At 26.8% G+C, this 27280-nt stretch overlaps 1 protein-coding gene across 1 annotated transcript in view; it reads left to right on the top strand.

Moving 5' to 3' along the window:
• The window catches only part of LOC129961547 (QRFP-like peptide receptor), a 116216-nt gene that overhangs the window by 12849 nt on the left and 76087 nt on the right, over window positions 1–27280 (top strand). The window contains exons 3-4 of the mRNA XM_056075031.1: window positions 3380–3501; window positions 25276–25399. Of these exons, the coding sequence (XP_055931006.1) occupies window positions 3380–3501; window positions 25276–25399 (246 nt within the window). The remainder of the gene's footprint in view (window positions 1–3379; window positions 3502–25275; window positions 25400–27280) is intronic.

Below are 27280 nucleotides of genomic sequence, written 5' to 3' on the forward strand. Positions count from 1 at the left end.
AATCTACTTGTGAATATTCGAAGAATTTAGAAGGACAATACAACACGTGTCGCAAATAATCTGATGTAATTATTTATATCGGAAGTTTTGGATGAATTTTCTTTTCAAAAATCTGATATCGACAATACTTAAATACCTAATTTTTACTTTGTACTTCGTGTTTCCTTTTGACAAATACGAAATCTACAAAGGAAAATTACTGTAACCATGAAAAATTTTGATTGCATATTAAAATGAATCTGCAAGCCTCACGTCTTCTTAAATATAAAACACCATTTTTCAAATTGCGTTAGCTTATCTGTAAATGAAATAATTGAAATTATTTTTGAAATACATTGATCAAATTTATTATAATATCCTTGCGCTACAGTTGCAGAATTTTTATCACATTTTTAATAAAATTCGTCTTTGTTTATTCTGTTGATGTGTCCATATAAATGTGAAGATGATATTGAAGGACTCAAAGAATTATAATAATCAAATTTAGCGAACATTTTTTATTACAATTTCAAATCTTTATTATAATGTGAGCAAAATTCAAAAGGATAGATTTGCCCTTGATCCAATTATTTGTGGTATGTTAAAGCTATAACGCAAAAGGAAGTAATCTATAGGACGACATTTGATATTTAATCCCGTCGCCGTTGGTCTTTATCAAATTTTAGTTCTGATTAAAGGAATAAAGCCAAAACTGCATATTCAACTTCTTTCACTATAGTTACAAAGGAGAAAATATGTTGCATTGCTTAACTAAGTAACAAATTCTTCCTCTGATTTTTGATAGTTTATTACTACAAAACTGTAATCATAAGAAATAATAATATTAATAGTAAAGTTTGTTCAGATTGTTCCCTTTACTTTTTAAAATCGGACATCTGCCGGTGATATGGCTTGAATGAATACATTTGTGAAAGGAATGTATTTCTTTTTTTTTCTACAGGACAAAAGAACGCTTCAAAATATGAAAAATAAATTTTAAAAACTATCGACCAGTAATGCAAAACATTATACAATACAGATATATTTTAACAAAAAAGAAAAACTAATAACCATAAAAAATATGAGCAAATTTGCACAGGAACCATTCAAATCATAATTGGACTAACATAAATCATATAATCACACAAGCACGCACGCACGCACGCACGCACGCACGCACTCACACACACACATCATGTAATCCTATAATCACAAAAATATATAATATTATTATAATTGCATAAGCTTATAAATCGTATGTATTGATAGAACTTTGAAAGAACCCCAAAATTTATATTTTAAATTTCTGTCATGAAGAATTTAGAAATGCCTTTTTTTTCAACAGATAAATATTTTCTTTCGTGTGAGATAACAGAAAAATTTTTCTGTTGTATAAAGCAAGGAATATTACATCCTTTCAGAGGCTCAGCGTGCATATTGTATTGACACCCACAATAGCTTAGTATAAAACACATTTCTTTGCATCCCGCTCCCATCCCATCTCCAGTTTTATCTCAAAGATTATCTTCTAGGTACACACAGGGATGATGCCTTCTTTTCGAAACCAATTGAACATGTTGGCATCAATATTTTTATTTCGTAGAAAAGTCGCGTTATACAAAGAATATTTTTCCTGAAATAGATTTCAGGAAGCCATTGTATTTTATATCGAAAACATGGACTACGATGGTGAATAGGATACGAATTTTCTTTTCTTTATATTTTAAAGTTTTCTTTGCTTCGTCAACCTGCCACAAGAGCATTTTAATGGTATTATGCTTTAGTTATATGATATAGAATAACTAATAAAACTTTATAAATATCTGCTAATAATGGATATGCTTTTGTATTTGTATGTTGGCATTTTATACATCAAACCGTTTGATCTATAGCAGCCAACTTGGCATATATATTATATAGAAAGTAAGAATAATCTCAAATTAGTGTGCTTGTAAGTTTAAAAACAGTTTTAATTTGTTAAAAAAGGTTCCTATACTGCTTTTAAATGACATACATATATGTTTAATGATATGAATGTAATAACAATTTTCTGAATTTTGGCAATTTTTAAAACATTTTCCTGCCTAATTTCCAACAAAAAATAATATTACTGACTTGAACTACAGTAATTTCTTTAATTGATGAGATTTAAGGAAGAAAGGCTATATATATTATCTGTGTTGTTCATAAAAAGTATAAAAATTAATTTGCATGAATTAAGATCAGAGATGAACCGGACAATTAGATTTTTAATGGCTCTATAATGTTATGGGACTTGTCTCCATTAGAAAAGTTCGGCGAACAATGAACATAAAATATGTAAAGCTATTAAAACAACATGTTTGTAATGTTTTGAAGGAATCGTGGATATGGAATTACATCTAAGTGTTGAGACTGAAATAAGTAGTAGCCAATATTTCAGGCGAACCAGGTATTCGCTAAAAGTGGCTAGTAGTAAATATTTTAGTATTCTTAAAGTAGAAATATTTAATTAAGATATCGACACATTTGGTATTTAAATGCACACTTTAATCTAACTTCATAAGTTCAAGTTTAAACAGTAGAATTATGAAATCGATTTCTCAGTCAATTTCCTATGTTCTTGAATTTGAAATTTCGTACCCTTAAACATTCATAGTGATAAAAACTATTTTAATATCTTAAAATTATAACTATCAGTAAATAGTTTAATTTATTTAAATTTTGATATTATTCGTATAGCTCTACTTCGTTGAAAATTTCAAAGATTTGTTATTACGAGATTCTATGGTATTTATAATAGTGATAAATCAAAGTTACTACATAAAATTTAAGGAATATTATTTTTATTGAATTAATGAAAACAATTTTTAATAGTTTCTGTTATTGAATATACACTTTTATTTCCATGTATTTTTAAGTAATTTTAAATGTTATTTAAAGAAATTTATTATTTTCGCTCTTTTATTTTATTGGAATAACATATATAAGGCCCTAAACATAAATTTATAGTTTGGCAAATTGTTGGAAATTAGTAAAAATATTTTCAAAAAATTATAAATTTATTGAAAAGTGAAAAATATCATTTTCAAAAGTCTAAACAAACTGTATTAATTATAAATTGCACACGCTATAAATTTGTATTCTTGAAGCAAATGAATTATTTCAGTAACTAAAAAAGAATGATCAGTTTTAAAATTAATTTAGTTTAATAACTAGTTAAATACTGAATAAAAATTATTAACAAATCATATTCATTAAAAACTAGTGTTACCATTTCATAGCAAATTACAAAAATAAATATTTCATGATTTCATAAAGCTTACAATATAGGATTAGAAATTAAAGACTGGAAAATACACTAATAAAAAGGATAACTTCAAAATCATTTTATTAAATTGATTTTTTTTTCTATTTTCAGTTTGGTCAACTGTTTTCTTATTCTTGGACCCTTGGTGAGTTCTGTTGCAAGTTCGTCCATTATGTCCAGAATGTGTCAGCCATTTGCTCTGTGCTTACCCTTACGTCCATGAGCGTTGAAAGGCAAGTACAATAATAATTCTTATTGAAATACACCTGTACCTATTTGAACATAATTATACTGCTTAGCTCTGTTGGCCTACCAAAGTGGATTTGGTAACAAGAAAGCCTCTCATTATTTTTCATCCACAATGATGCAGATGCAATAACTGAATAATATTTTAATATATTTGAACACATAATAAAAATAAATAAATTTGAATAGATTATGGCACGGTATTAATTTTTTAAATGTGTTTACTAATGATTACTTACACTGCGCTGTTATAATCACAAAAATAATAAGATACAGAATGGAATGAGTAAGTATTAAGAAACTTAATTGTGGTCTTTATGATTTTACCCGAATCAAGCTTAAATTGTCCGCTATTATTGTAAACTTAAATCTTTCAGATAATTAGAACAGATCACAATTAGCATCAGTAAGACATAATATGTCTTCTGTTTGAAATAAAAACAAAATTTATTCGATCCATTTGACAAATGGATGGAATTTTACAAGAATAAACTAATAGTAATGATATATATAGGGTAATTAAAATGTGTAATTATCCTGGTTATAAACGTTTAAGATACAAAGATAAGATTTGCAAAGACTAGAAGCTCTGTATGGACATTTGTTGTTTCTATATGTCTTACATTGGCCACATGAATAAGATCTAATCATTAGTCCCTTTTCCTTCATATGTTATGCCTTCTTTCACCAGATGAATGTTAAATGGTTCCATGCACAACTTGTCTCTATGAATACAACAAATTGTTGTTTGAATATGCAATCCCTATTTGCTTCATAAGTCAAAATTCATGTACTGGGGTCAAAAGAATGTTCTTTCCAAATTTTGTAGCTATATACTGGTGAGCGTCGTCACTTCCTTCGTGAATCCACATCCAGTCTTCAAGAATTGTTATCGGAATTAGTGTATGTTCTTCGTATGGCTGACAAATTCTTCTCTGTTGCTATAGCTGGAATTCATTTCTCAAACTTCAATGTGACTTCCATTCTATCTAGTGACACAGAGTAAGCTCACTACATATGCTTTGCAATGAAATGAAACTTCTAAATGCCTTCTCTATGCAACAATTGCCGTCTTTCATTCATTAAATAGAAGTATCTTGGAAAATCATTTTAAATTTTCCTGAAGTAGAAAATTTATTTCTGGAAATTAAAAAAAAATAATGATTTTGAGTAACTACTTTAATTATGAGTCAATAGCTAATTCATAGACTATTAGAGTATGACATATACTTTCAGTTGAAAAAAAAGGCTTGAAGAAACAGAGAACTGTTTCTTTTTCATCTATTTGGATTAATATAAGTATTGCTAAAGATTTAAGAAATGTGTCTTTTATACAACCTTAAAATTCGGTCAGTCATAATTGAAACGCAAATATTGGTATATGTGGAGCAAGTAATATAAAACGCGATTGTTTTAACTGTTTCATGGCTAAAATTGACAGAGTAGCAGTTTCCTCATGTCGTGTAACCAAGTAGGAAAAAAAAATAATGACGAATTAAGAAAAGTTTCTATTTGATATAAAGATCTTCTTTGAAATGGTTGTTTAAATGTCCTAAGATAATAAAATCCAAATTACCCGATCATTTCTAATTACAGAAGAATTAAACCCTTTTCTTTAAGACGTTAGTATACCAAGATATTAGTTTACTAAATACAAGTATTAAAACATGAATATAAAAAAGTAGACTTCATAATTCTTTAGAAATAATTTAAGAACTCCAAGGAAAATCCTTTATATAAATAATTTTACTATTTAAAAGTATATACTTATCTTTAACAGTTTAAAAATTAACATTGATTCGTGATTAAATAGAGCACCATATATATCTTCTTTAATAAATAATATAGCTACAAGATATAAAAGCCGTTTCAATAAATGCATGTAAAAAAAAGAGTTTCACCCAATCTCGCTTAATTTCATAAATAGTGGAGATATTATTATTTTCTTAATTCACTCCCAATTACGAAACTCACGTTTAAACATGTATCATTTGCGAAACTTGTACTAAAATTATTTATTGTAGAGCTATTTCTTTACCTACATTTTACAAGCAGCAATTTGTCGTATAAGCAACGCAAATTTTTATGTAAAATTCTTGAAATTCGATATAACATGACTCGATCTTATTTTTTTGAAATTGTTACAAATTAAAAAATATATAAATTCGTTTAGTTAGAATTTTCAGGCTTTTCAAAGTTTTTCGAAAGTAAAAAAAAATCAAATTAATGTCTTTAAAATTAAATATGTATAAATTCATATAATTCAGAAGAAAAAGTTAAAATTATTCTAAATTCTTGGAAAATTTCTACAAAATAAACAGATTTTGTCTTTCATATTATCAGAAATCGACGACATTTTTTCTATCATAGAATAATATGTTACAAAATCATTATAAAATGATATCATATTCAAAACACATGAATGGCGATGTTTAGGCATTAAAATATTTTGAAATTTTTCTGTTATGCAAAAATTGAATCTCATTGTAAAGAAAACGCATATTGAATTTTACCAAAAAACAGAAAGTCCTTTAAACGATAGGAATTTCTGCTTAAGCAGCACAACATTGCTGTACAGTTATTGATTTTTTTGAAGTATCTGGATGTCTTAAATGAGTATTTTCCTGAGAGAAGTTTTACCTTAAAAGGAAGGCATTTTCTTGTTTAACTGTTCCTGAAAACACAGTGTTTGCAGTAGAAGTAAATCGTGTGTTGCAGGCGTTAATCTGTTAATGGATCGTGAGCTGGCTTTTTGTATTTCGTTTTTAGCTGAGTAAACTCGGTTAACACAAGATAATCTTCTTACGTGAACTGAAGACAGTTATGTTCAAATCGTGCCTGATGCAATAAAAGCAGTGATTTATTTTTAATGTTACCACAAACGCAAAAGAATTTTTTCGTCATGTCTTTCAGACTCTGAAAGCCTGTCTCCAAGTCTCCATAAAAGTACTAACAATAAAAAAAAATGTCTCTTGATTTTAAAAAAAAACTGAATGATAAAGAATTTTTATAATTATTTAAAAAAACCTGTATATAATATAAGATTTGTAAATAAGCCTGTATTTACATTAATATATTAGTTTAAGATGTCATTACATTTTACTATGTGTTTTGATACATTAGACTAAATGTTTTGAAATTTGTATTCCATATCATTGGAATATAAAAATATTAAATATTTTAGAATAATTTTTTTTTTCCAATTAATTTTTTGAACTTGATTTTTAAGGCGTGCAATCCAATTTTCCTTTCTTCTGCTTGTTTTTTTTTTATTTTATTTATTTATTTGAAATAAAGGAAAATTTTAAACAAATCTTAAAATTATTTTATTATTATATTGAAAAATTAATGTTAAGAAAACATTTGTATGCTTATATAAAAAAAATCTCATTAAAACTTTGTATTTTTCTAAACTAAATTTGACTGTCAGTTATTTGGATAAATCAGAAACATAAAATAAGTACACAATTCTCTTTAAGGTCATAACATTAGTCTCTCATTCAGTAATTTCAACTGTTTAACTTTTTTGAAAAAAAAAAGAATCATATAAATTCAAAACATAAAAATTTTTAAAAGATGTAAATCTGAAAAAAAAAATATTATTATAGAAAATAAAATTCTAATCACGCTTACGTTGATGTTATATCCTATTTATTTACTAACATGTACCTTAATGAAATTTTATTCGCATTAAAATCAATATTTTGAAGATAAATATTAAGATATGAATTTTATTTTTTGATTATTTTTTTATAAATTAAGAAGTCACTTCCCTCACTTGAGCATTCAATTCCTTTTATCTAGTCAAACTGCACAAAGCATTTACTAACTCAACCAGAATTAAAATAAAATTATATACGTCGTGTACACAGACTTTGGAGGAAAATTTAGCAAATTGAATAAATTATGTTAATTACATCAAATATAAGTATGTTATGTACTTTTCTTATCATTACGTAATGTACTTACTTATTGCCTAAGTTCTTTATTACATAAGTACTCTAAATGCATCGCTTAAATAAATTATTTTAAGTACATCAAACATGTGGTTTAAAAAAATATCATTAAATGGTAGAGAATTTCACGGTGATTTTGTGTTAGAAACAAAAATGTGGAATGCTTTTGTCGAGAAAATGCTGATATCTTTCAAAGAATATATTCTACAGAAATGGAATTATTTAATTCTGTGAATAGTATGATGTTTTCTCTAACAATAAAAGCTTATTTGATTTTTTAATTGAATTCATGAAAGAATAATAAAGGTTACAAGATGTTTATATTCGATTTCATATTAAAGCACGTATGTCAGCGCAAATCGCAATGTGGGAAAAAAATTAATTCATCTCTTTGATTAGAATAGCAAATCTAACATGGATTAAAACTTTTGATGTGGAAAACTATAATGAAGTCAATTTCAAAACATAAAGTAAATGAAAAAAAAAATGTTTTGATTCTATGAAATAGCTGAGATATAATAGATAATTACATATCAGTTATATTGTTTGATAATTATATGACGTCATTATATCACGTCATCTCATTAGGGGAACAAGGAAATTCAAAGAATTCAAGTAGAGTTTGCTTTCTAATTTGTCTTTGAAAGTAATAATTAAAGTGAAATTGTCGAAAACAAAACAATTAATAACTACATTTAAATTTCAAATAATTGTTCATATACGAATTTCCAAATAAAATGTTTTAAATATTTAGTTTTATTATAAACTTTTCTTAAAATATGTTTAAAAGAAATAAAGCTGAATAGTCAAAAAAGCTAAAATCAAACAATTTCGTATCAGATTTTAAATAATCACTTAGGTAATAAATTCAAATTCTTTTTAAATATGACCTTTACCATTTTAAATTACATGAATTAATAATATCTTCGAAAATATTCAGAAAGATGATACTAATTTTACATATTTTGTTTTTCTTACTCCTATTAAAAGGAAGTTCTGTTTCATGTCTTTGTGCTTTATTCACGTGATAAATTGCTAGACATTTAAATTGCATGTTTGGTACGTGACTAGCCTGACACCTAATATGCTTTTAATTTAACTCGAGCGACATCTATTGTGTTATTAACGAAACCGAAATGCTTTTAATCACTGATATCACATCATCGTCGTGGATTTATTCATGCGCATTAAATTAAATTTAATGCATTATACAGCCGATTCATTTATAAGTAAACATAGGGTGTGGTTCTGTTGTCTCTTGAATTATGGATCAATCTTAGTTTAAAGGTTAAGAATTCAAGTCACAAATTATTCAAATTTAAATGCATGAAACAATCAGATAGCAGTCAACAAATGCTCGACCGCGCTGTGTACAGCTAGTTTAAAATTAAACAAATGGTCTTGCACGATATTTGAATGAGCGTATTAGATTTCTGTCGGTTGGAACTTTGTAATTTCTCTAATAAAATATATCAACGGATGGTTGAGGCATCAAATCACATAATTCAAAAGTTAAAATACTGTTATCGTTTGTTAAATCTTTATATATTTGAATAAAATAGAGTGTTAAAAGTTTTGTATTTTCGGACTGTAAACTGAATAAATACTTCTGTACATTCTTTTTGATTGAATGCCATTTCTGTGAATAATCGTTGATTGAAAGTTTATTTGTATGAATATTGAGTGATTGAATGCACAATCGCAGTAAAAAAAAGAAGCCATGCAAATTCATTTTGCAATCTGTCATCCTATGTGAAAATTAAAATTACAGTTGTGTAGACAGTAATGAATATTAAATGATGCTGCGCCTATAATTTTCATAGGTCTACATATTTGTCTACATATTTAAAATTGTACAAGCTTTAAAATTTCCAATGACAACAGACTTTTTTTAAGTCATTAATAAATTTCCCATGAAAATATATCCGGACTACAGCTTTACGTTAATATACCATAATTACATCAGGAGATATTAGATATTTCCTGGTGTTGTCTCCCTATTAGATGTCTAATATTTTGATACTCCTTGTACGTCAGTAATAGGTTTACTTGTGCACTTTAAAAGTATCTGTAAAGATACATACTACATGTTAAAATCCATTGCTGTTTAATTCTGACAAAATAGAAGAAGAAAGAAAAAAAGAAGTGAAACTATAAGACTAATTATTATATAGAGATAATTCCTTTGGATGTCTTTAAGAAGTAACCAGTTTAATAATCAAAAATTTAAGAACCTGTTACCTTAAACAAAACCAAGATAATCTTATTAAAATAACACTGACAAATGTAATATTTATCAATCAACTGCATTAAATGAATTGATAAAATAAATAACACGAATAATTATTTATTGAAAGCTTATTTGTATGAATATACATATATATATATATATATATATATATATATATATATATATATATATATATATATATATATATATATATATATATATATATATATATAATATAGGGTGTTGCCGAATTCAACCGACAAATTCAGAGGGGTGATAGTAGGCATCAAGAGGGTAAAGAATTACCATACAACATGGGGTCCCAAACTACATTTAGGGGGTGAAAATCGCAAAAATATAGGGAGTAGGAGAATTGTTGGAAACTGTAAAAATTAAATAAATAAAATAACAAATGGTGTTTCAACTATGAATTTTTTTAAGTGAAAGCACATTCTTAAATGTTATTTTTCATGTAAGTAACATGCCGATTTGATGAAACAGGGGGCCATAAATTATTGAAAACGAAAAAGTAGTTTAGAACCCTGATATGCAAAAATATTAAAACTTTAAGAAAATATAAAGAATTTTAATTTGATAGAAGTGTGTAGGGTGAAAACTAAGAAGGTTTTAAGATATTCCAGAAAAACTAAAATGTTTGCCAAGAAACATCGCTGCAACATCGATACCGATGTTTACAGAGGGTGTTGTCAAATTCGAAAGGTAAATTTAGAGAACTGATAGTAGACATTAATGAGATGAAAGATTATCATTAAACATAAGGTCGCAGGAGACGTTTATTCTGTGAAAATCGCAAAAACGAACATCGAAGAATCAATTAGCCTGGCGAAGAGAACGACCCTATGAATGCGAGGATTTGGAACAAGGTAGTCGAGAAGAAGACACTTTCTCGTATGTAAATTTTCCATGCGTTCGAAGAATATAAAAGCAACGAGTATTGCAGAATTGATGGTTCTAGGAGTATAAAAGCAGCTTGTATTCATTAAAGAGCAGTGCAGAATTCATAGTCCATAAGTTTCATTCGCAAACAACATGTCAGATTTCACGAATGGAGGATATGCATTTAATTTACGGCCGAGCGGATGGTAATGGACGCCTAGCACAAAGAATATACTAAGAGTAATATCCAAGTATGCGTTGTCCACTCTACAGCACCTTTGCAAATATTGATCGATGGTTGCGGGAGACAGGATCTTTCAAAATAACGAGGCCAAATGCAGAGCAAGAACGCAGTGTTGCTGGCACCTGAAACAGAAAACCGTGTTTTGCAGCGCTTTGTCAATACCCCATCGACAGAATTGGATATTCGGCACGAAATGGTGTGGAAAATCATACGTGCTGAAATCATGTACCCCATCCACTTGCAGAAAGTCCAACTCCTATGCGATGATGATTTCCCACGTCGGATAGAGTTCGCACGCTTGATGCCTGGTGCCACACAGGAAGATGCACTCTTTCCTGCAAGAATTTTATTCTCAGATGAAGCCTGCTTTACTAGAGAAGGCGTCTTCAACACGCACAATGTACATATTTGATCATCAGAAAATCCCGAGATCACTATCTCGTCGAACGTGCAAAACAAATTTAGTAGTACCATTTGGGCAGAAATTCTCGGAGATCATCTGTTGGGACCGCATCTTATGCCCGAACGCCTCAGTGGCGCAAAGTACCTTGTTTTCTTGCAGCACGTTCTTCCGGATTTACTGAAGGGAATACCGGCCATTGCACGCCAGAACATGTAGTTAATGCATGATGGTGCACCAGAATTATGTGCTTTATGTGCAGAATTATGTGTGCCAGAATTATTTTCGAATTATGAGCTTAACTACTTAGATGATACATATCTTGGGAATTGGATTGGACTCGGCGGACCTGTTGATTGACCTCCACGTTCAACGGACCTTTATCCCTTGGATTTCTTCTTCTGGGGCCACATGAAATCTCTTGTTTATCTGACACCTTTGGATACAGAGGAAGATCTCGTAGCACGGATCGCCGTCGCTGCTGGAGAAATCGCAGGTACACCTGGTATGTTTGAGCACGTTTGGCGGTCCTTTAAACATCGCGGTGTCGGTTGTGTAATGACCTTAGCGGCCGCAGCATAGAGAAATTTTTATAAAAGTTTCTCATCGTTTCCTTTCTTATGTTAAAATGTATGTGCTGTAAATGTATGCTGTATCTGCAATCCACCAAATAAATTTTCGTTTGCAACTTTATATTTCTTTGGAAATTCTTATCGCTTTGATGCCTGCTATCACTCCTCAGAGTTTTTCTATAGAATTTTGCAATACCTTCTGTAAACATCAGTGTCGATGTTGCAGCGATGTTTCCCGGCAAACACTTTAGTTTTTCTTGAATGTGTTGAAACCTCCTCAGTTTTCACACTACAGACTTTTATCAAATTAAAGAGTATAAAATTTCTTATATTTTCAAGCTTTTATTTTTCTTAAAGTTTTAATATTTTTGCAGATAAGGGTTCTAAACTACTTTTTCGTTTTTAATAAAAAACAAAATCGTTTTTAATAAAAAACGACCCTCAGGTTCATCAAATTGGCATGTTACTTACATGAAAAATGGCCTTTAAGAATGTGCTTTCACTTTAAAAAAAATCATAGTTGAAAAACCATTTGTTATTTTTTTACAAATTTTTTTACAGTCTCCAACAGTTCTCCTACTCCTTATATTTTTGCGATTTTCATCTCCTAAACGACGTTGGGACCCCATGTTGTATGACGATTCTTTACCTACTTGATTCCTACTATCCTCCCTCTGAATTTGTCGGTCGAATTCGGCAACACTCTGTATGTGTGTGTGTATATATATATATATATATATATATATATATATATATATATATATATATATATATATATATAATATGATTTATAATATTATATATATGAACATCAGTATTAATTGTATAATAAATAATGTTTTTATGCCTGAATAATTTAATCCATTTGTAAATAGTAAATATCTACAATAAAATCCATTAAAATTACAATCCATTTGTAAAAGATATATTGAACTCTTAAAAAAACATCTGTAAATTAAAAAAAAACACACACAAACACAAATGGATTTTTCTGGTTAAAAGGTACGTATGTTGCAAGAAAAATAATTCGTCAGAATACATGTAAAATTAAAAAATACATTTTACAATTTATTTTTTACGAAATAAAATACCCATTTTTCTGGAAATTGTTGTGTGCTGTAAGTGATATTATATGATCTAATGAGTAAACATTCTAGATTATTACAAGGATATGGCCTATCCTCTACATAATAAAAGTTGAAACTGCTATTAAAATATTATGGCAATAGTTTCCCTTTTACTTTGATTTCATGGTTTTTGCTGCTGACGATTTTTAATGCATATTTATATTAAAACAATGTGGAAAACGACATTTGTTTGAAAAATTGCATGATCAATGCCAAATAAAAAGTTGTCGATATTTTGAAATTTGTGAATGAACCCCTAAATGCATCGGTTTAGAAGCAATACAGAATATCCAATGTAACTGATAAACCACTTATAGAAATGAGCTGAAATTATGCATGTGCCAATAAAATGGTCTTGTCCTTTGATTTATGGCAAAACTTAATTATGTTATAGTTTAAAAATTCTTATACCCTAATTTTGTAATTTTTTTCACACATTAAAAATTGTTATTATTATTTGTTAAATATGAATGCTACATGTGTCGATTCTGTTTATTTCTCTAGTTTTTTTTAAATTAATATTAGATATAGGTAGAGAGAGAGAGAATTTATGCTAACCTTGGAACTACTTCTTAGTTTCCATGAAGGTGAAACATAAGTTCGAGACCCAACTACGCGAAGTGCATGTCATATACGCCATGTCACCCACATGGTGTATCGAATCCATCGGAATACGCTATCGTCCCAACGATGTGATGATAAATATTCTATACTATGATGACAATTCAGCTGTCTTTTTTATATGAATAGAAAGCAATTTATGGCGATAATTCAGGCTTGAACCAAGTTGTCAATTAAAAGAACCTCCGTGTAATTTCAAAACTTGCATAGATAATTAATTAATATATAGATCTTATCTAGGGCAAGACAGTAAAGTTCCGTAAGTAATAAATTAAAAAAAAACATAATCCAAAATTTTAATGCCTGGCTTTAATGTTAAATACATTATTTTTTTAAGAAATCAGCCACTTCTAAAGATTTTAAATTTACCCATTGATTAAAATATATTTAATTATTTATTAAATAATTAAATTCTTCTTTAATATTTCAAATATTTGTAGAAAAAAAATCGAATAAAAAGATTCAAAAATTTTGCAGTGTTCTATCATAAAAAATGTATTTAATTCGTTTCAAAACTTAAGAAGAAGAACAGTCAAAGTGAATTGATAAAAGGGAAAGAAACTGAATTTTGTGATGTGTGATCCATCTTTGTCACAAAATATCATATTCCAAAATTTCAGCAATAAACAAAAATATAAGCTCTTTACTGAAATTAATCGGATAAATTTTGTATCCGTTGTGATGAAGTAACATCAATCATTTTAACTTATAATTTCCTGTGACAAATCTTATACTAGTTCCTGCAAGCGTGACATTGTTATTTTATATTTTCTTGTCAATAATACTGAAGAGGAAGAGCTGATTCTTAATGCCCTTGGCAAAAGATAAAATAAAGGAATGATAATTTCTGTCGTAATTTCTGTTTTTTATTATTATTATTATTAATAATTATTTCTTTTTTGTCATATTTTGATTTTGGCAGCTCTTATGTCTTCTTCTTTTTTTTTTTTTCTTACTACATATAAATAGGTCTCTACATTAACAGCAAAAGTTAAGCATACTTAAATATGCCTTAAAAACCTTATAAAAAATATTTTTGCCATATCCTTTAATAGATTTCCCTTTTACTGCTTTTCCTATCATGAAACTTATGTTATAAATATTTTATTTCTGATGGTAAAGTTTCAGTTTTACCAATTAATATAAAAGGACATTTTTTATGATCTCATGTCATTTTCTTTCTTTTTTTTTCTATATCAATTGCACCATACAAATATTGATAAAAAGTTCCTACTGGCATCTTTATATATATTTAGCTTTATACTGAGAGAGATAATATATTCTGAAAAGAAGAAAAAGATTTCAATACCATATATAAATATTTAGCATGTAATATTATCTTTATAAAAGTTATAATAATTTGATTCCACATTTAGCCAACATACATAACAAGCAATGAAATAAAACTGCGAATATTTATTTGAAAAACGCTTATAAAAAATCCTTATTTTTACATATTTTTGATTAAAATATAATTAAACCGGTTTTTTTTTTGCTTTTTATGGACTATGAGCATCCAAATTAGGCTGCAAATAAACTTTAAAAATTATTTCAGTCAACGATTTAATTTATTCACATTTTTTAAATGTTGATCAGAATTGATGGATGGATACATTTTTTTACTCTCAAAATAGCATGAACATTTCTATTAACAATTAAAGTTATTTCCATTTATTCTTTCATATAAAATTCATTATATTTAAAACGTTCAAAAACGCTCTGTTAATGCTTTAAAAGTAAATAAAAACTTAGCTTTTAAAATGAATGATTAAAAATTCTATTTGTTATTGTTTTACCATATTTAACAAGTTGTAAGATAGATAGTAAGCCAAAAACGAGTATTCAAATTTTATTTACTTGTGATTTATCTTGGAAATGCAGTGAATAACCGAAGCACATAATAATGAATTTTTTTTTGTGGCACTTGCCACCATTTCGTTGTTTCCATCACTTCTGCATAAAGAGAATTTTTCTAAAAATTTATTAATTCCAATCCCCTTTTAAAGTGAATTGCAGTATTTCTGTATCTGAATTACATCTTATTATAAGAAAATACTTACTAGCACCAATAGGTACTTGCAACCATGGATTCAAAAGAATTCATAGGCCCATTTTCATTCATGTGCCAATTTTTCTAATATCATTTCATTCATATACTATGGTAAATTAATATGCCAATTTTTAGAAAATTATAAATTATTTTAAAACATTTTTGTTGAAAGGATTGTTATATATTATTTTTCTGGGTAGCAAAAAAAGTTAATCCTGGGTAGCAACATTTTTTTTCTTCATTCATAAAACATTCGGTTTCGACGAATCTTCACTTTTCAGAGTCAGAAAAACAAATTTTTAGAATTATAATTTTCTTTCTTTCTATCGCTTTCTCTGCTTGTCTGTGAAAATGATAACTCAAGAATAAAATCCACAAAGATACATTTCTTAAATTTTTAAAAAAATATATGTGTCTTTTAAGATTATTTTAGAATATATTTGATTTAATTCTATTTCGGATTATTTAAATAAGGTTGTAGGGAAACGAAATACATCGAATTTCAATCCTCTCTCCTCAGAGAATTCGAGCGGAATGATTTGTTTTTATTTTAATTTCAGAAAGTAAGACATTTCTTGCCCAGATCATCATCCATAAATTATGAGGTTGTTTTCTCTCCTTCATTCTGTTTATACTTTCTACCTGTGACTATTTTACCAGTAAAAAATATACGAACTTTTCGAGTCTTATGAATTTCAATAGGATGCTTTATGCTTTCGACAGCAACTTTAGAAAATGTAATGTTTAAATAGTTTCATTAGATCCATTTCATTTCGTATCAGGAATAAAATTTGAATAGCAGAATATAAATGCAATTTATACATATATCGAATTTAATTGAAGATTTTTCAGTGTTTCTCTGAGACAGACCATGTTACTAATCAATAAATGCAATCTGTAGTTACATGTTTACAATATTTATGTTTACCGTTTTAAAAAAATATTTTTTATCAACGGTGTGCTGAAAAGTTTTAAAACAATTTAAAGAATAATCAGAACTCTAATCTGAAAAACGTCGTATAAAAATTTAAAGAAGTAGAATCTATATTGAAACACTGTAGTATCAAAATGTTTTAAACTAAATTCGTCTGTTTTTAAATTATTTTTAAAAAATCTTCTAAGTTATATAGCAACGGCAACCACATATAAAAATATTAAATATTATCGGAATGCGAATGTGTATTAAAGCTTAAAAAAGGAAAAATATCATATTAAAGTTCATTAAAAAGTGTTATTCCACAATGAAAATGAAACTTTGAAAATTATAAATGCCAAATAAGTTTTAAATATTTTGAAAAAATATTAATTTTAGTGGGTTATAATATTATTTCCTCTAAAAGTATTTTTAAGTTAGTAAAGCGTTTTTGCCATAGTATGTTCCAATGTTATATAGGTTAAGCCGTAATTTTTCCGTGAATTTTAATAAAGAATTGAAATGCTCTTTATTGATGAACACCTACTACCTGAGAAATAATTACATACCACATTTAGTAGGTCTAAGTCCAAGGATATATCCTTTGTAACTTTTAAATGAATTTTTGTTGCATGCATGTCACTTGAACCATTTTACAGATAATGTCACCTAATTAAAAAAATAAGTTAATAATAATAATAATCAGTTAATAATAAAAATAAATTAAATAATAATTAAGAAATAAGTTGTTCATTAGTTTCTAAATTACTTGAAAAGTTTTAGATTTTTCTTTACTAGTTTATTTATATAAACTTCAAACTGGCACTAGACGGCGAAAAAAACTCCAATTATTAATATTACATTATTCCACTTATTAATATTATATTAATCCACTTATTAATATTACACTATTCTTTTCATTAATCTTCAAAAAATACTATCACTAAACTATTCCGTGTGCTTTGTCATTAAATTATTCCCTGTGTTGTAGTAATTTTCTGAAAAAATATTAAATGCTCATAACATATCAAAGCGCATTGTCATCACAGATCAAACCAGCGTTTGACTATTAAGTTGTATAAAATCATAAGCGAGAGAGTACACATATATTACAATTCAGCGAATGTTGATGAAAAAAAATTCATATATGCATGTGCGTGCGTGTGAAAATGTCTGATATTAAATACTTTTTCTTAAAAATATCTTTAGATTCTCAAAAAATGATGAATTCGAATCAAATAATTCTTAAAAATGCAGAAAGTTCATTGTTCCTCAGTTTATGAATAGCTTAATTTATAATTAAGATTAAAAATACTTAAAGATGACAAAGCATAATTCGGTAGCTATCAAAAATAATGTCGCCGTTAATGAAATTATTTTTTTACTATAGAAGCAAACACTATTTGTTATTAATAAAAACATTCTATTGAAGTGATTTCATACTGGTACTGCCAAAACTTTAATTGAATCCATCGACAATAACTTTCTTAGTATTTCATACCATGTATGAGATATATTAGTAATTTGTTAATGACTAAAGATAATATGTGGCTTTTACTTTCACTCATATAATAATTTTTTCCCATAATATCATGCATCAACTCTATCTCTATGATCGTCAATTAGGCGGGGTAAATGGCTCATTTGAATTTATTTTAAGTTGGTTCTTGAAATCAATTGTCAAATATTTTACCCTCTTTCAATTATCATCTGAGATATTCAAGTAATAAGAATTAGCAAAACTTTTACATTAAGCACTTTCAAAAATAGCCGGACTCTCAAATCAAAGTCGTAAGTTTTAGTTTCTCATTTCCTCGCTTTTTCATTTGCACATTTTTGAACGTATTTGCTTTTATTTCTCTAAAATAGACACTTTGAGTAATTTTAAAAAAACAAAAAGAATGATTCTAAAATCAGCTTAATAAATACTATGACAACTTTCTAATTTTATGACATATTCTACAAAATACTTAATTATATATAAGAAAGTCTTACATGAATTTGATAGATATTTGATTAAAATATCTATCGTGCGATTATAAGTATTCTTCACATGAATAGATTTGTTGTTTTTGATAAATAATATTATAAAGATGCCTTTATAAAATAGAACAATAAAAATACTACATGATTTCAGAGATAGCCCTCTACTATAAAGTATATAATACCTGGGTCCAATGGGAAATTAAATTCCTGTTGTGCAACTAGTATTAAGTAAATATAAAATCCCTATTTATCATAACCTTGAGATTGAATTAATAATATATTATTTTGTTAATTAATAATTAACTTGATTATAATATATCCGTTATACTACTTTCTATTTTTCTCTTCTTTTAAAATTTTTGAACTCTAAGATGATTAATTTCTCAATCAATAATTACAGAAAAGAAATTTTAGAATGGTAATAAAGTATATTTTAAGTTTTTTTTTTCATTTTATTCCGTTGCTAAAGTTTCAAATTCAATAATTTTAATAGCTTTTCTTTGCTTATTGCGTTGCTTATTTTACTGCCAAAAAATACTCGCTGATGAAATATTTCAATAAAAACTAACGCATAGATATTTTTAAACTTTTATGGACACAATTTTTTGTAAAATTTATTCATTTTTCTGTCTCCAATCCCATTTGATGTTATTTACATGAAACGGTTTATGATTAAGATAAAAATTTATCTAGGAATATTATTTTATTTTAATTTTAAGTATTGTTTCCTGTTTCATCTATTATATCAAGCTTTCAATCAAAAATCTTAATTTAATATTATGATTGTATACATTAGCTTGACAATAAATAAACTTAATAAAAATAGTTTTTACGAAAATAATTTTATAAACATAATAAAAAGAAGAAATCCTGTTGCTTTATCCTTTTTGAGCTTAATTTAAAATTCATTTCAATGAATAAAATAAATGATAATTTTTTTTCAAATTAACTAAAATTTGCACGCCGAGTATGAAAAAAAAATTCAATTAAATTGATCCAGAAAATGATTATAAAATTCTTAATAATATATAAGTGTATTTTCATCGAGAACATTCAAGTGCAGAAAATTTATAAAAAATGCACTTGAGGAAATGAGTAAAAGTCAATTAACTTCATGATTTACCTTTAAGAATATAAGACAAGTCAAATTAAATAAAAGTGGGTAAACATTAAAATTTAATTTAAATTAAATTAAATTTAGTTGCTTACAGAAAATACACATGGAATACACATACTTACATATCCACAATGACATATATAGACAGAGACAGACAGAGAGAGAGAGATAAATATTGATTAATTGATGTTTAGTAATTATATTGAAAAACAGCATTTTAATTTGAATAATGTAGCTGCTATAAGTATAGAAAGTTATTTAGAATTATTTTCTTAAAAATTTACTTTATCATCTGAAGTATGGGCAGTCTGCTAGGAAAATAAATCATTGGATAAAACTTAAACGATTCTTTCCAAAATATTCTGCTACTCACTATGAGCAGTTAAATCAATATTTAATTCGCAATACATTCTTAGAATTAGATTTTTTGTATGTATTTGGATATTCAGATAAAAACTCATAGTTAAACTTAATAATAAAAATAATTAATCAAAATTAATTTTTATATAATTCAATTAAAGCGGTTGATAAATATCGCAAATTACAAAAGCAGTCACAGTAAAATAATATTTGAAAGACTTTTTTTCTGGATATGAGATTAGTATAAAGAAAATTACAATAACGTATGTAAAAAAAAAATTATTTCATTTTCAGTTTAGATATTCCATTAAATGTCTATTTACTTCAGAAAAAGAAATAAAAATTGCGAATTAAACATCTTTGTCCCTTAGCGCACTGTTTAAAATTTTTCAAACTTTTCTTTCAGCAAACTTTTCTGTTTTCTATAAAAATCTTTTTAAGGGTTCTAAAGAAGACAAAATTACACGAAATTCTTCCCAGACCTTTAGAAAATATATTACGAAAACATTAGCTGGGTTTGAAAGTTCTTTATTTATTTGTTTATTCTTAATTAAACTTCTTTTTATTCTATGTCTTCAACTTTTTATAAATTCATTTCAAAGATTCGGCGTTAAAATTATTTTCCTGAAAAATTCTACAACAAAAACAAGATTTTCTTTTGACATTTCATTTTCAAGCTTTTAGAGTTTTTAGCTTAACTTTTCATATTCTTATATTGTTTTACTTATTTAACTGTTTGTTTTCTAGAATATCTAATTCTTTTTTTTCTGTTTTTTTTTTATCTATATGTACATGAGCTTTATTATTTTGCATTTATGAATTTATAATTGATATTCCTTTATTAAATATTTCAATACTTTTGTAATTTTAATTTTATTATTTGTGGAAATCAAATTTATTTTTGTTATTGGAATTATATGATTAATTGGAAGCAATTTTAAGGCTTAAATATTATGTTAATTTTTTATTTTTATTTAATTTAGGTACGTTTAATATTTATATATTGCGGTATTTTATCGAGGATTTTTAGCTTCATTTTCCATATATTATTGTGTAATTGGCTTTGCGTAAGCTAAGTTTAGTTGTTTTTGCATAGATTTATGGTTATCTTTGCTGCTTTTATTTTCACATTTTTTGTCTGTTCATTATTTTTTTTTTAATTTTTATTTACACAATGGTCTGTATAACAGAAAATATTTCTTATAAATACTGATTTTTTTAACTAATATTTCTTAATTATCTGAAGAAATTTATGAAGTGATGAATTTTAAGTAAATAAATATTAATTTATACCAGGCGTGTAAAAAAGAATGTAAAATCCATTGTTGTTTCTACATTTAGGTTCTAATTTTAATCTGTACTTAGTCCCTCGCAAACCCATCTCTTTAGCAATATTTTTTTAAATTTGTTTAATTTTAAATTATTCATAGTAGAAATAATTACAATCAATATTGGCCTGAAATTTATAAGCCTATTAGAGTTTTTGAAATTACTAAATGAAATAGGCCTTTTTAAATATTTGGACTAGATATATAATATGTCTGTGAGTACGTTGATAATTTTTTTATTATTCCTTTTGAATCTTTATTATTATTATTGTCGTCTGTTTCTTGATTGGAAATTTGGTAGATACACTGAACAATCAAATATGTTTTTTTTAAATATTTGGACTAGATATATAATCTGTTTGTGAGGACGTTCATAATTATTTTACTATTCCTTTTGAATCTTTATTATTATTATTATTATCGTCTGTTTCTTGATTGGAAATTTGGTAGATACACTGAACAATCAAATATGTTTTTTTTTAAATATTTAAACTAGATATATAATCTGTTTGTGAGGACGTTGATAATTTTTTATTACTCCTTTTGAATCTTTATTATTATTATTATTATCGTCTGCTTTTGATTGGAAATTTGGTAGATTCACTTAACAATCAATTATAACAAATTTGTCTTTTAAATAGGGTACGATATCATTATATGAATAATATACGATACATTTCAAATATATAAATATTTACATTATTGATGTTAAATATGTGTACCGAATTTTACTTAGCTCTCTCCATTTTGTAATTATCATGTTAACTTATAATCGAACAGACATTCAGTCTTTCACAAAGATGGAATTTGCTCAAAATTTGATAGAAATTTACAAATTTGCCGTAAAGACCATACACCAAATTTCATCTATCTAGCTTAGAGTGCTTTTTTAATTACATTTTTAACAGAAAGACATAATTTTCCAAAAATCTGTTGTTGTTTTTAACTCAGGAAGATCTAAAGCATGGGGATTCGTAAAAAATCTCGAGTTCAAATTTTTTGACGAGTGCAATGTTTTCTTTATACTTCGTGCACGAGAAAGTCAAAATGACAACAGCTTTAGGTTTGACAGGAAGGCATAATTCAAGAAAATCCATAGAATATCTTAGTTTGTTCTTTAGAAAGATTGAGGAGCACGCAAATCACGTCAATTTTATTGTGTTTCTATCATCAATCAGAAAATTAGGAAACGCTTTAAAATAATGGGAACAATATTTTTATAAAGTTTTAAAACCTTGAAAATCATGCTATGGTGCATATATGCATAATCACTGAGAGATTTATAAAAGTTTCAATAGTTTTGAGGAGTTATTGTTAAAAAGTACTTTTCTTTAAAAGTAATAAATTTATTTTAAATTTTTCTAAAATATATCCAAACATTTTGTAACTTTTATTGTAATAAGCAGTAAGACGATTGATTTAAATATTTGATCGGCACAAAAACACCAGTAGAAATATTCTAAATATTAATTTTTTGATAAATATTTTAATCAATCATTGTGATTAATCAATTTTATTCAAATAATCATGGTTTGTATTAATAATAACAATACGACATTTATGCTAATCGAAGTTAATACTTTAATCGTAATATATGCTGAATAAAAAAGTAATTTTAAAAAATCAAAGTACAAAATGTAAGTTGAGCAAAAGTATTTCAGAACAAATTAATTGAAATCTTCAAATAATATCCCATACATGTAATGAAAATTACAATCACCTAAATGGCATCAATTTAATTATTATTTTCAAAAGATTTTTATTTTCAGTTCAGCTCTTACCGTTCTTCAGATTAACTAGGATTCCATTTTTTTAACCCCAAACATATTTTCCGAGCATCACTCAAATACCGAGTATTAATATATTTCAAATTACAGCCAAAGATTAATCTTTCCCAAGCATTATAAATCGAAACAAAGAGGACATAGGATTATTAATCTAAATTTACATGAGTTATTTTTTATTAATATAACAGCATATTCCCAAATAGAGGATATCATCTAATAAATTTGTAGAGAAAACTATCTCTAAAAGGTTAATCCTCGAAGAAAGGATTTCAGGGTTCGATACGCAGATGTTTGTAAAGGTTTGTTTTAATACAATCAAACCAATTATTTCTTAAGTTCCAAAAGATAGAAAATAAATTTTCACTTCTAAGTCCACAGTTTCTTTGAATGATCATAAATGTCCAACAGCTCATCATAAAGCATCCTTATTCCCTTAGTGCGGATGACAAAAATTCGATACTGACAGATGAGGAGCAATAAGTTAGGAGGGCGCATCAAGAATAAGAAGCGGTTGAATATCTTATCCCTCAACGCTCGTCACTTTCTCAGTTTGCACAACTGAAGATTTCAACACAATTTGAAATTTGAAATGCTTAAAATTATTGGGGATTTTTCGGGCTCTTTCACATTAACTGGTATCGAGCAAAATTAGCTTTTTTTTTTTTTTTTTGTCAAGAATATACCATAGTTTTTAAGTAAGAATGAGAGGAAAAAAATAGTAGCAAATGAATCTGAAATTGTGTTCATATTCTCGTTGACAAAATGTGAGAATAAAAGTATTTCTAGAACAATAAATAATTCCTTTTAAAAGAAATTTTTTTAATAAACATAAGAGTGATCACAAATACAGATGTTGTTGGCTTGGAAACTTCAATCTTTAGCTCGTACATAAAAGAAAGCAATTATAGGCTAATTCTGGAGAAAATATTAATAAATTAATGTGAAATTGTTTTCAAACTCTCGGTGATAAAATATGAGGAATAAAGTGTGTCTAATATAATAAATTATTCTCTTTAGAGCAGATTTCAAAAATAGATTATTTTGATTATGTAAAATTTACACTGTTCGACTTGAAACTTTCAATCATCAGTCATTCAAAACGGAAAAGAATTATATACTAATTATGAAAAAAAGCAGCTAATAAATCTAAAAGTTTGTACCTATTCTAGATTACAAAATCTGATGCTTGTATGACAGTATCATGTCATGTATTCGCAAGTAATGCTGACTAGAGAAAAAAAATTTGTTGCAAATTTGGATTCAAAAATGGAATTATATTCAAAAGGGAAAAAATAAATCCTTTATCAATTTGGATTCAACTTGAAACTTAATTTGTATTCATATTTTACCAAAACATGAGTAGAAATATTAATCTTATGCTTATAACATTCTTAACATTGTTATGCTTATAACATTCTTATAACATTCTTAAACTTTCATTCATTAAATTAGATATAGTTTCGGTTAGAATCGGAATAATATCTAAAGGAATCCCATACAATTCAGCGAGCATCAGCATATTATAATTTTACATTATATCTTTGCACTTATTTGCAAAATGTGCATATAAAAAGAATTTAAATTAAAACATGATTTTATCAGAAAAAGTTCCAAAATTGCATTTTTTTTCTTTTTAAATGTTTTTGCTATTGTTATTAAAGTTATAAAGAGAAATTTACAAAATAACAAGACAACATACACAATAAAGGAAAGTAATTTCCTTGATTGAAAGATTAATAATTCAAAAATCATATAATAGTACGAAAAGTAATTATGAAAGAGCACCTTTTCAATTAACATTACGTAGTTTTGTAATAAATATGAATCAAACAATATTATATTAATGGATTATTATATTTTAATATCTTTACATTATATTTTAATAATTATAACTATTATAACTATTTATATAACTAACTATTAATAATTAATTATTATAACTAATTTAAGTATTATCTTTTAATAATGCTCAAAATATTTATATTTTTCATTACTAATCCCCTCTTTATCTTTCAAAAGGTGCTATCGTAAAGCAAATATAAAGTTCGAATTGAAATTTTCATCTCTGTTCTGAAATTGTTGTGAATACGCACTCATTGGGAAATTGGATTCTTAATATAATTTGACGCTGTGAATTTTGTATTATATATTTAATCGAATTGGTCTTTTCCAGGTATTACGCTATCATGCATCCCGTGAAATCTCGCTATCAGTGCACCATGAGCCAAGCAAGACGTGTAATCCTCGTCATTTGGTGTCTGTCCTTCGTCACTGCTATTCCAATCATCTTTGCGCAGGTATGTAGGTTATCATTTCAACGATATTTGAATAGTTGGTCCAGCCGTAAGACCGAGAGATGCTGCAAAGTTCTCTTGGTATAGATAACTGAATATAATTGACAAGTAATTGGACATGAAAGATATGAGAATTGCGATAACAGAAATCGAGGATCCGTCAGATTACATTATTTAAAAGTTTGAATTGTGACATCAAATATAGAATTCAAGATTGAAAATTAAACAATTCATTTAACATAAATCGGAACTGTTGACTGGTACAAACAGCCATTGTCTATAGTTTATATCACTGAAAGAGCAACGCAGCTGATTTTCAATTAATGAAATGTTATACAAATCTGCAATATTGAACAAAAAAAATTTCTTTAAGCATTTTACAAAAGTTGCAAGAATCTAAAAATATTTTCACTTTTATCTCGTTTTAATAACAGAAAATTTTGTGACATCTCAAAAATTGGAAAAATTAAGAATAAAACAGAAAAATAAAATAAAGCTAAATAATCACGGAATTAAATTAAAGTGGTTATTCAAAAAATTTTATTATCATTTCTTGTATAATATAATTTTTTCGACTCTTTTCTTATAAATATTGAATTTCTCTTACATATGTTGAAAATTTAAAAAAAAATAACTGTACTGTTTAGGCTTACTAACTGTAATATTTTGCCGCCACCCTACTTAGTTTTTCGATAGACACTTCGTGTTTTATAAAATTAATTAATTATTTAGATGGATAGTTGCGTGAGTAGATGGTAACTTCAATTTTTTTAAGATAAAATAACTTTTTCTAAAAAATAAAGTGGATTCATTGATACATTCATTTATTAGTTATAATTGACACGAACAGAGCTGAGAACAAATATTAAATCAAAATACATTTAGTTGCATTTATTTATATTTAATATTCAACGTGGGTTGTGATGGGAAAAATCTACATTGTAGAAAATATTGAAAATAAAAAATCTTTTTTTTTTTGGAAATATAATGAAATATGCCTTAAAAGCCGTTTTATCAGCGCATAATACGTGATATTTTTCCACTTACCACAACTCTGTTGCATAGGAAACTTTTTAAAAAAATATATTTGCCAGAAAAAAAAATCTCCATTTGTCTTCTGGAACCATCTGTCGTTATCAATATCATCTCGATATCAGAAAGTGAATATGTACTCTTAGAAATATTATTTCAAGTTGCAAGCTCATTTCCATTTTATCTTAATCATAATCATTCTTTATATCTTCATATTAACCTATGAACTAAATTTTATGAATATAGGTATTTCCGTTTTTTAGTTATAGAGTTCACTTGTACTCAAACAGCCAGCCAGACAGACAATAGAGTTCGTTCAAAATTTAAAAGAAATTTACGAATGTTGTCATAATTCCTATACCAAATTTTAGCCATCTAGTGCAAAGCAGTTTAGAATTTTCGTATTGGCACACAGGCAGATAAATGAACAGACATACATGATACAAAGAAAAGGGTTTTTTGAACTCAGGGTAGTGTGAAACATGGAGATCAGTCAAATGAAGGAGAGATTTTTAAAAATTGTGTGCAATACACTACTCACTTTTTAAATTAAAACATAAATTGGTTATGAAAGTTTCTTTTGAAATAATTGATCTTAGCAGATATTTATTAATAGTGAGCTTGAGAATGTCTCAGGTGGAATAAAAATGTGACAATACAGAATCATACATCCAGTTTTTTTTTCTTTGGATCTAGTGAAAGCTTGCAGCTTATCATTAAAAACATGAATTGCTTGTGATCCGGATAACTAACTTAACATGATCAGCTTCACTAATGTATATGAAATGTGGTGATTAAAAAAGTGTTACTGCGAAGTATATTTAAGCTAATTAAACATTGAAAACATTTTTG

Source organism: Argiope bruennichi, chromosome 2 (assembly GCF_947563725.1).
Source record: "Argiope bruennichi chromosome 2, qqArgBrue1.1, whole genome shotgun sequence".
Taxonomy (NCBI): Eukaryota; Metazoa; Arthropoda; class Arachnida; order Araneae; family Araneidae; genus Argiope; species Argiope bruennichi.